Below are 11,816 nucleotides of genomic sequence, written 5' to 3'. Positions count from 1 at the left end.
TTGTGCATTTGTCACATCAGGAAATCCAATCCCAAAAACCAGATTTATGAACTACACCACAAGCTTAGCAGATGTTTTTAAGACCTCACTGTACAACACCGCACCAAGAGGTTCATACTCTGATTAGCAGCGCTGACAGTCACTGCCAGTCCTCCCTCCTCTCTGCCCAGCCTGAAGGCAGCTGGCTTGGAAGTGTCCAGACCTCAAAAAGGCGTATGCTGCAGTCTAAATATTTGCTTTGGTGACTAAATCTTGCTCGGACTCCCCCCACTGCAGACTGTTAAATGGAAGTTCATAAACAGAAACTGAACATGCTATATCCAGAGTTTAAGGGTAACGGTTCATGTTTCATGCTTTTAATTCCATGGATAACTACACTTCTCCTCCGAGGCAGTGGCTCCACATTATCAGATACTAGCAGCTTTCCTAGGTAAGCACTATATAAGATGCCAGTATTTCAAAATTACAGAACAGTAGGAGATCCCTTCATTAATAAAACCAGAAGAAATAAGGAATGTTTACAGGATACAGTAAAAAGCAAATTGTTAATTGTCCCATATTTATGGTGTTCTTCCATCTCTTGCCAGAGGAACTAGACAACAAATTATCACGGTTTTAGAACATTACCTTCCCTTTTGTAGCTTAAGGGCAGGACTGCTCAGCATCCCTCAGTTTGTAATTTTATAATTAATTCAAAAAACCCCAACCTTTTTGCAGAACAGCCTTTAGGGCTGCTTACTAGAGGAAAAAAGCCTTCTTAAAACTCTGCTGCTTCTCCAAACAGATGTGTCTCACCTTACTCTAGACAGTTGTACTTACGCCAGTGATTTCCAATAGTTTAAAACCCACCTGCCTCTTCAGGAAGCAGAGACTGCCCTTTTCTCAAAAGCTGACTTTTCCTCCAAGTCTCCTCACAAAGCAAACTTTGGTGAAGCCACAGCCAGCACACAGAGCTCAGCACAGTCCTGTCAAGGGCTGCTCTGCAAACCTGGCAGACACAGAGACGGAGCACAACACATCTGGCAGCAGCTGTGGCTGCTGCCGTGACGCTCACAGTGGGACACAGAGAGTTGGTTTTGCTAAAGGTCAGTGTATCCTGTGACTGGCCATCCCTGACATGGCACAAGCCTGAGAAATGGCACCTTAGAGACACGCTGGCTGGGACTTCTTCCTTCTAAAATCTTGATTCTGAGAATCTGGACAGTGCACCTCCCACACTCTAAGGAGTGAAATTAGTCAAGCGGCTACACCCAGGATTGCCTGAAACACTGCCAGCAGTAGTACACTGTGCTGTTCTGGGGTTGGGTTTTGGGGGGGGGGGTTGCCTTTTTTTGTTTGTTTTGGTTCTTTTTCTTTGGGTTCTTTTTTTTTTTTTGATTTTAATATAGTTAGCATTAGATGAGTTTGGATTCATTTACAGCCCAGCAGGCCCAAAACAGCCCAGCTGCAGGGTAGCACAGAGGAGGAGACCAGGTAACTCCTCACATCACCTCATGTCTTCAATGTTCTGCAGGCTGCTCAGGTGCTAATTCCTGCTAAGCAAGCATAAGCCTTCTGAGATAAAACTACACAAGTTAGATGGATAGACATTTCAACCATTGACAGCTATACATACCTTGCTATTCTAAGAAATTAATGGTCTCAGCACACCTCCCGGAAGCACTTAAAGACAGCTAAATCAGATAGTTTACCAGGAGTTTCAGGATTCTTGAACATTCTTAGAAAAAAATAAAAAAAAAAAAAGAGGCTCTCTGCACACAAAGACCATGACTATTCTAATATTCTAACAAGAGCCCACAGCTTCAAGTGAACTCCTAGGTAACATTTGCCTTTCAGGTCAGTCAGTTTGTTCTTACAAGTATCAGACATTAAACACCAGCAGACACCTCGTAGCTACAAGATCCAGCTTGTCCGGCACTAAGTCCCACAGGGACTGAGGCCACCTTGATAAATGCTCTTCCATGAAGCATCAGGAAGAGAACACTTGCATCAGGTGAGGCAGGAGCACTGAGCTTTAGAAGCTTCTGCAGTCTCTCCCAGTCTATAATTATTTACTGACCATAGGAGTAAGATAGATAAATATAACTTTTGTTCTCTCACTGGCATGGAAGGTATTTCCTAGTGTGTCTGCTCGGCAATTTCCTAAATGATTTTGAAGTACAAGGAAACTCTGGATATGAGTGTCTACTTGAGCCCAAGATGTAGAAGACAGTGGTGCTATGTCAACTAAAAAATTACCAGATCTCCAAGCTATCTTCTTATTCAAAATTCTGTTTTGCTTTTTTCCTAATACAAGTGATCAACATAATATGGAGCAACTACTAAGGAGCACGAGAAAATAGCTGTTCACTATGAATTACCACTATCTTAAAGGGATTTATTTCAACAAACATAACCACATGTGATGAAAATAAGTGAAAAGTTTGCCTTGCCTAGTTCCAGTAATGCCCAAATCTGTTTTGGAAGTCCTGAAAGTCAGTTTTGAAAGTGTGTTTTTAAAAAACCAAGTATTTCTGCTATGGAAAAAAAAATAATGTATACATTTTTATGTTACGTTTATAACAAGGCTTTTAAAGAAAACAGTTACAGGTATTCAACTGCATCAGACTTCAAAAGAAAAAAGATTACACATACAATACAAAAATACAAAAAAATATTTTTTAGAACTTACAAACTCAAAAGTCTAAGTGGTCAGAGCTTTCCTAAAATAATAATAATAATAATAATAATAATAAAAAAATACACTTCAAGATGCACTTTCCTTTCTGCACTTGCAGGTTCAACTTCAGTACGAAGGTTTTAGAGGCAAGATAAAAGCAATTTGTATACTGAATTCTACAACCAGTTCCTGGCTGAAATTAATTTAGGGATTGACACTATCAGGTATTTGAGTTTAAAAAAAACCCTTATGCTTGTTTGGGGTAGGGGGAAAGCAGGTGGTGGTGTTGCTGTCGATAAATTTGTTTAACCAGTTCTGATAGTACAATGTTTTAAAAATATGCAATCTAGATTAGACTAAAATTTAGACAGTCATTACTAAAATCCTACAGCACTGTTCTGCAGTATGAAAGCCAGGAAATTAAACTGACCAGACTAATGTCATGGCTGAAAATCACTGCAAAAGGCAGACAGGCAGGAAAAGGTCAAGTTTTATTTCTGAAGTCGACACTTGTTAGAAGCATTAGAACTGCAGACAGAGTATTCTTTGACCTGATAGTGTCCACTGAGGTCACAGCATCAAGGCATTTTGTTTTAAATGGCAAGACAGGGAAAGTGCATCTTGGATTTTTCATACTTAAGCAGTGAGTTACTGATTTTTGGTGTGGCTTTTATTCCTTCTAGGCATAGTAAAGAAAAATATTTCAACCAAATGTGAAGCTTAATGTACATTAGCTTGTATTTTTGGTGGTGGCTTTCGTGTACCACTAGGAAATGCTAACAAGCACTACTCAAGGCTAATGATTTAAGAGGAGCACACTGAAAATACTGATTTACCTTTGTAGTGAATATTCTTTACAGACTGTATCTAATATACAGACAAGGCCCATTTCCTTAGGATGAAACAGGCCACAGAAGGTTACACATCCTACATGAAGTTTAAAACAAAATTAGAACTAAGTTACCAGAGCCACTCAGAGCAAATAATTCCTACTTTGCGGAGACTTAACAAAAAGGTGACTGCAGGGAGAAAAAAAATCCAGGTTCTTATTATTTCCTGTGTAGATTATATTCAAATTAATAGTCCAGTAACACTTCTAGCACAAAACAATGCTCTCTCTTTAGCAGAATTCCTAGAAGTCAACTGTTTCTCCTGTTATGAAGAGGGAGCCAGAAGTGAGAATGCACGGGCATTCAATTTTAACCTGATTAAAGAGACAGTAACCTTTTTCATCCACCTTATTTAATCACTGACCAAAAAAAAAAATTCTTAAAAAGGTACCACTCCAATTTCTTTATTATCTGTAACCTTTTGAAACTAATCACATGAACTACAAAATTAGCAAATGCCTTGAAATCTGTATAGAAAACATAAATTACCTCTAATTTCAAACTAATTCATTAGTGTACCACTCAAAATCTTAAAAAAGTGGCTCCAAAGATAGTCTCATACCATTCTTAAAAAAGGAAACTGTTCCTTTAACGTTACACCCTCCCCTCCCCCCAAACACCCAACTTGTAATCCACATCATTTAGTTATTTTCTTGGTCATGGACATTTCCAAGATGAGATTTTATATTTCGTTCCCATAGCTTCTGGTTGTCAGAAAATCCATGCTTTCCTTTATTGAAGGAATTTGGTCCTGCTGAAGTTGGTGTATCCCTGTGAAAAAGTAAAACAAGGACAGTTAAGAAAGTCAGCTCAACTCCAGCAGTCTGTGCAACGTGACACTGAAAACAACAATTTCAAGTCCAATCTGCTGCCAGAAACTACCACACGTTTCTTTCTGTTACATCAGGAGTCCTCACTATCAGCAACGGCAAATTGGCCACAGAACTGATCTCTCCACAGCATCTCCAAACAGAGCAATGAGATGGGGCAGCAGGAGGTGGGAGTGGCAGTAACTGCTGCAGCTGTGAAGAATTCTTCGCAAGGATTAAAAAACTGAGGATCCAAATTTGCTACTGGAGACAAAAACCCCCACGAAACTAGAAAACCTCCAGATGGATTAACTTTAAAAGCAGTCTATCGTGATAAACACCTTTAAAACACATATTCCTAAAATTCATCCCTAATTTAAGCAAAGCCTACTCTGAAAAGGTCCCTATTAATTTTAGGATTGGCCCTCTACTCAAATCTGTAGCAAGCAGAAGAACTACATATATTTGTTTAAATAAACAATTTTTTTTTCTTTCTGAAAGAGATGATTCGCATCTTCCCCTTGTACAGAAGTTAAAAAACCTCACCAGACTGCCCTACTTCAAGGCAATTTACAAAATGGAGAACCAGAAAGATACACAGTGGCAAGCAGGAACTCCCACCCACTACCTTCCCAAGAAGAAAACAAGCTTCTATTTAATGCAGAATCAATTTCTTCATCACAAAGGCAGCAAATAAGATTCAAAGTTCAAATGTAAATGTACTACTTTTAACCTACAGACACAACATTTGAAAATTTTCCCGTTTCCGGGAAAGAAAAATTTCTGAGCCCATTCTATCTTCCTGCATTTCTAAGACATCTGCAAGATGTGACCTGTGCTGCAGGAGGTCAGTGTCATTCTCACACACTCACCTCTCTCCAAACCACAGTTAAAAGCTGACCTACCTTCCAATGTTCTTCATGCGCATCTTGGCTTCTGGAGGCATTTCTTCTGGTTCACTCTGCAGAGAGAAAGGAGGTCAGAGCATGGCTGGGCACTTGCCTTTGAACATTTCAAATGCCTGACAAGATAAAGGATGGACTCCAGCCCCACAGGAAAGCAAAGAGACTTAGGACAGAACAGAGGTTCTACAAGGTTATAGACCGAAATACAAATTCCTTTGTTGACCTCTGTGTAAGAAGGAGTAAGATATTTATGACATGACAAGATATTTAGCAAACCAGAAGCACAACTTTCCTTCACCTCCCCTTTATTAAGCCCAGAAAAAGCAACCCTTAATTCAAATTATATAGTGCATCTCATTTTCAGGTAAAAGTTATCAGCACTTTAATGACTTCTTGAAGCAACACAGAGCTACAAAGTTGTACATTCTTAAGCAGAAACAAGAGAGATGCTTCTAGGTTGAAAATTCCTGACATTTATGTAGAAAACTTTAAAGAACCCACTCTCTCTGCCTCCCACACCAATGGTATTTTGTGTTGATCACTGGCTTATTACTCACATCTTCATCTTCATTGAAAGCTGCTGCTACAGAAAGGGTTTTTGGAGCCAGAGTTGGAACAGGCTCTTTAGGCTTCTGAAAAAGACCAAATAAACAAGTAAAGTAAGTCTACTAACTCAAAAAATCTACCCTTGGTCTTTAAAATATTTTGGTAAATGAAGTCAAACATCTTCACTGAAATGGGCAATCAGGGGGAAAAGTTTTTCTTTGAATCAAGCACATAAAGGTTTCTCTAACAAAAAAGGAAAAAGGACTGCTTGTTTAAGTATGATACACTCTGAGCAAGCTCAGCCCTCTCATATTACAGCTCCCCACAAGCAGGTCTTAACTTTCTAGCACACTGCAAGGCTACTCAGCCACTGGTGCATGACATGAACAATGAAAAAGATCCTGGGTAAGTTGTGGTATTCAAAATTTTACTATGTCACTGTTTCCATTATTCTTTTGGAGTATTCTTATCCATCAATGTCAGAAAGATGAATATGTTTATTCTCCGGTATTTTAACAATATAACAGCTTTTTGGCTTAATTCAATACTTTCAAATGAGCATCAGTGTGTATCACACAGGCCAATTAATATAAAGCTCCTTTGAAAAGTATTATTTTTATTTCCAATAAAAACCTTCCTCCATGTAAAAGTGTAGAAAGCTGTCAAACTCACAACTGTTACAAGTAATACAACAGCGGTACCAAAAGTTGTTTTGACACCACTAAGAGCCAAGTCACCAGAAACAGTTTGCTTCTATAGTACTACCAATTATCTAAACCAATCACATACAGTGCTTTCTCCATTTTTACTTTATTGGTGATTATTTAATATATACTCATAGAAGCTGATACTGCAGCAGAGTCCTTATGCAACTGTCTACAGCTGTTCTTTACTGACAGTGTACAACAGTAACACACCGTACCATATTTAAAGCATCTGCTCCGCAGGAATGGGTAATGTTCTAAGGGACTAAAAATGACTGGAAAGAAACAGGATAAGTTTCAGCACTGTCCCATCTGGTGCACTGTCAGTCACCCACTAAATGCAGTGAGCCAGAAATCCTGAGCCCAATTTATTGCCACTGCAAGCATCTTCTGACATAAGAAACTGAAGCATGCTGGTGGCTCAGAGAAGGCTCAATTCTTCCTCAGCCTGAGCTGACCTGATTGCATTCATACCCTAGAACGCTGCCAGCCCACATCTCCCATCTCAAAGTAACAGAGCACTCTTTTAATCTTTTGCAGATCTGTAGAATGCTGGCACTGCAGGTGCAAGCCTTTCATGATTAGAGTTTGAATTTAATGCAGACAAGGATTTATAATGTATCCATCACAGTGGTAGGCAGGAAACCTAATTGAACTGTATTAGATGGAGAGGCAGTGCCAGGCTTGTCCTTGCCCAAGCTATAGAGGACTGCTTTTGAAGTAAAGAGACTCATCAGATTCACATCTAAACAAGCACAAGGATACCTTGTACCGGACAATAAAGGGCATCAGAATTCCTAGCAACCTATGTAACGAAGCCTTGTGTCTTGCATAATGTACAAATGAATCATACTGACCTTGCAAAGCACAGGCAAAGTCATGAAAAATCAACTGTACTTCCCCATCCAGAATAAGATCTTTGGAGTGGAAGACAACCTATTAAACCATCTTAGAGATGCTTGCTTGCAGCTTTAAGCATCCTATAGCATGAGGTTCCCAGCACTCATTTCAAAGTAGCCTGAGCAGTTTAACAAGTCTGCTCATTTCCCTCAGGAAATTATTCCAGACTTATCAAATCTCATTATGAAATTATTCTCTATGTTCAAAGATCAACAGTTCATTTCAATCAAGTCTTTTGCTTCCTAAGACAACTGACCTGTTATTAATCACCCTGAAGTACTTACACATGCACAACTAGTTGGCCCTGCAATGCCTGCTTAAACTTTATCCAAGTTACCCTCATGGAGTTCAAGGTTTCCCTTTGCGAGGAAGCCTTCCCAAAGTGCTACCCTTTTCACCTCAGTTTCCCTAAAATTAAAAGCCCTTGGGCAACTTACATTTGCTCCTAGTTTGATGGATATTGCAGATGCCTTCTTTGTTGTCTGACTGCCTATGGAAAATCCAAACTTGGACATTTTGGCAGGAGCAGGCTTTGTGGTGAAGTCTTCGGCTTCTTCATTAGCTGCCCGTTTCTCTGCGCTGCGACTCGAACTTTCTCCTCCATTACTGGAAGAAACAGTCTTAGTTTTCACAGGTTTTTCTGCCTCTTCTTCAGGTCCTGGTGAAGTCGAAACAACTTACCAAGATGAGCTACTTTTACTGAGCAGATTGATGGGAGCAGCAACCTCAAAAAGCATTATACTTTGGGTGCAATAGGTAAGGTGTTTTTAGTGACAGCAGTTTCCACCAATGTACATTTAGTGGACAGCAAAACACAAAGAGGAGAAGAAACTGCAAGCACTCCACTACTGGTAAAGAACTTCTTTTGTATGAGCCAGGAAAACAATCTTGAAGCACCATCTCTTTTATTTAGTACGGAAGTCAAAGTTCACGTAGTAAATTACATGTAGATGACTAAATCTTTTTAGGGTTTTAAGTTGCCATAGATAAGCTTTGATAACTGGAATCCCAATTCCAAATCTAGAGTAGATAATCTAAGTTAAAATTAATTCTACTAAATTTCTACAGAATCATGTCCATGCCAGTCTCTAGGCTTGTCTGGCACAACTCTAAAACCATGGGAGTGACTGCAGTGAGGCCGGCTGTCTCAATCATCTTTCAAGTCACTGCTTGTCCGCATCTCATCTGTAATAAATCTGCCAAGCTCTGCTTGAGGAAGGAATCAGCACTAAAAAAACATATATATATATATTTCACCTTTTCTAGGTTTGTATAAAGTCATGGAAAACATAGCAGCTGAACAGTGAACCACAGATTAAAAAAACACTCCAGTAACATTTCCATTCCTACATTATCAGCTTCTTCAGCTACACCAAGAGACAAAGGTGTCCTTGGAAAACTCACACTGAACATAGTAAATGCTTCAGCAAAAAGACACTTCCCTGCTGCTGCAATAAGCAAATCCCTGCAGTAGCAGGAGGAAAAAAAAACCCCAACACACATTAGGGAATGGACAGGGAAGTGCTCACAGTAACAGTTTAAGAAAAACTGGAGTTAGCACCAGTTCATCATCGTATCAAGTGGAGAATAGGACATTCCATGCACAGCAAGTTCAGACCATCAGGGAAAAAAGCTAATGGCAAAAAGCTACTAAGTAAGATGGAGCAATGGGAGAGAAGAAAGTCTGAACTGGAGGTCAACAATATTGTAGCTCTGAGGAAAAAAAAGCAGCAAACAACATCAGGACAGAGGAAGTCTAGGGACACCATCTATATACGTGTATTTGCTATTTCCCAAATCATAAGCAGCAGAATATACCATTTCAGTAGCATTTCTACCCCGCTCTTCCAGCTATCAAGATAAGTGATTGAAACAAAAATAGATTTACTGTTTGCCTTTGGAAATATGGCAGATCACAAAAAATATTTTGTAACTTTAATCAGTTTCACTAGAAATTTGACCCAGAAAGCATAGATATAACAGTGAAAAACCAAGGAGGAAAGAGAAACAAGCAAATTTACACAAGTGACCTTGGGTACTGGTACCTGACTTAGCACAGTTTACCAAACAGCAATCTGCAAGACTAGAAGGTCTTTACAGCTAGTCCATGGAACTACATTAAACAGAATATTCCAAGTCTAGCCTAGGTACACTAGAGAATGTGACTCAAGGGTAGGTAGGAGATTCACTGGCCTTAAAAGTGCTGGAACCATGGGCCTAAAAGTCTATTTTTTCATAATATACAAAATCCACAGCAGTCCAAATCTCAGGGCACACAGGACCAGTCCAGGTTCTGAAACTAGTGCTAGCTTGAAGCTAATTACACTGAAGCTTACTTCTTTAAGGGAAAATTCTCAAATACTGCTAAGCACAAGGTGAAGCCTAACACAACCTACTCACATCTGTTTTCTCACCAAATTTTAAGGAGCATCTCTCTCAAAATTAGCTCCTATCACTGCATTCTGAGTTTTACTTCTACTAGGCTTGATGTAGGATGAACTGCAGAGCTGTAAGGGGCACAGGACAATTGGGGAAGGTGGGCAAGGAGCTGCTGTGCTGTTTGATTTCTGCAGAAAACAGAAATGCAGACACATATTAACCATGAAACAGGTCTCTCCCATGCCAATGCATGCATATATATATATATATGCATTCCAAAACACTAAGGTTTCTTTATTATTTCCTAGAGATATCAAGGAGATCACACTTCACCTACAGAAAGCACTAGCACTATTTCCAAAACTAGACTGATCGGTGCTGTTTTTGTGGATCACAGAAATAAAAAGCTGTCCTACTGCACAGAGGAGTTTTACTCATGTGTAACAAACCACACGAGTGCACAACTTCCACTCTCCAGGTGGTTACAGTGACAAGACTGACAGTGCCAGCTGCACAGCATTCCAGGATCTCTTGTCTCCAGGAGTGCGACCACTGGTGGAGGTGGGAACAAACCAGTTAGTTCTAAGATAAACCCCACTAACCCTGGCAAAGGCTAAAGTTTCCAAACTGCTTTCAAAAATCAAGAGCTAACTATTCTTCCTTAGGGCCAAGGTATCATAACTCATTAAGACCATGTTGCAGCACACCAAACAGTACACAGGGCACTAAGGATCACTTATGTACTGATGCTCTCCAGTTACTGTACTACTAATATAAAAAAAAAACCACAAAAAATCAAACCCAAAGGCCCACCAAAAACCAACAGAGAACCAAGAGTCAAGGAACTACCTAAAAATCAAGTATTCCTGTTCAAATGTCAGTGATTATCAGAAATAACATTCACTGTTGAGGTTGTCCTAACTGGTTTACAAGCCTGATTTAACTTTTCAGCAGATCAAAGAAATGCCCTCTGTCTACAGATACATTTAAGCTGAAAAAAACCCACCAAAACCCAACTACAACACAAATAGAAACACACCAGGAAAAAAAAGTTTTATCTTTGAAAAGACATTATCCTCTCAACTTTAAATCAAGGGAAGAAAAAAGAAAAGAAACATCCCATTAAAAAATTTCGAATAGTGCAGAAAAGACAAGGCTGTCCAGTCACAATATAAATACTATAAAACCAAACCATAAACTTACAGGTTGCTGCCAAAGCAAAAAAAACCCAAGATGCTTAAAAAGGCAATTAAGGAATATTCACTGTACTCATATGTAAAAAAGGTACCGCGGCTGCTAAAAGTAAAGCTTTAAGGTGTTGTCTTCATCCTTGCAGGCAGCAACAACCGAATTTCTCTCAAAACACAGCATAAGTATCCCGCGTATTTTTAACAGAGAGAAATAGCAAATTTGCGTGGAGAAGATGTCACAGTTTTACAAAAGTGCCTGTAAGGCTGAGGACAGCAGGCCCAGACTCGGCCTATCCTCCAGCGCAGCCCCCTCAGGCCCGGGCCGCCCCCTCTCCTCGCAGGGCCGGGCATCACACGGCCCGGCCCGGGCCCGCCCGGCCGGGGGAGGCACTCCTGGGCCCTCCCCACCCCTGCGAGACCAGCGCAGACCCCATTCCCACCCCACAGCTCCGCGGCGAGAGGCGCTACATGTTCACCTCCTGCGGGCTGCGGCCGCTTCGCCTTCTCCCCCTCGGCTCTGCCGTCCGCCATTTTCCCCCGCCTCCGCCGCCTCCCGCGCCGCGCACGCGCCACGCGCCGGCCCCGCCCCTCCGCGGGGCCCCGCCCCTGCGGCGCGCGGGGACGGCCCGGCGGGCGCAGATGGGCACCGGTCCCGTCCCTTCCCTCCCCTTCCCTTCCCCTTCCCTTCCTTTCCTTTCCCTCCCTTCCCCTCCCCTCCCCTTCCCTCGCGGGGAGCGCCAGCCCCCGGCACCGCCAGCTGAGCCGCTGCGTCACAGGCGTGTGGAGGAATCGCGGCCGCTGCCGCGCTGACCGGCGCGCCCTCCTCGCCGCGCG

The 11,816-nt window shown here is 41.2% G+C and overlaps 1 protein-coding gene across 3 annotated transcripts; it reads right to left on the bottom strand.

Annotated features, from left to right (window-relative positions):
• Positions 1–2,356: 2,356 nt before the first annotated feature.
• Positions 2,357–11,570, bottom strand: PCNP (PEST proteolytic signal containing nuclear protein). Of its 3 annotated transcripts, none has more exons than XM_051781096.1 (5): positions 11,459–11,570; positions 7,851–8,019; positions 5,821–5,895; positions 5,264–5,319; positions 2,357–4,320 (listed from the first exon to the last, which is right to left on the bottom strand). In XM_051781096.1, exons 2-5 carry the CDS (start codon positions 7,926–7,928, stop codon positions 4,191–4,193), a joined length of 339 nt encoding a protein of 112 aa, XP_051637056.1. In that variant the 5' UTR covers positions 7,929–8,019; positions 11,459–11,570; the 3' UTR covers positions 2,357–4,190. The 3 variants fall into 3 exon arrangements, with proteins under 3 accessions (XP_051637056.1, XP_051637057.1, XP_051637058.1); XM_051781097.1 differs by having other exon boundaries at positions 7,851–8,071; positions 11,459–11,542; XM_051781098.1 differs by lacking the exon at positions 11,459–11,570 and adding an exon at positions 8,095–11,382.
• Positions 11,571–11,816: the final 246 nt, after the last annotated feature.

Source organism: Manacus candei, unplaced genomic scaffold (assembly GCF_025592945.1).
Source record: "Manacus candei isolate 608988 ecotype Guabito, Panama unplaced genomic scaffold, ASM2559294v1 h1tg000014l, whole genome shotgun sequence".
NCBI lineage: Eukaryota > Metazoa > Chordata > Aves > Passeriformes > Pipridae > Manacus > Manacus candei.
The sequence above is the reverse complement of the archived record's forward strand: the minus strand, read 5'-3'. Positions and strand labels throughout refer to the sequence as shown.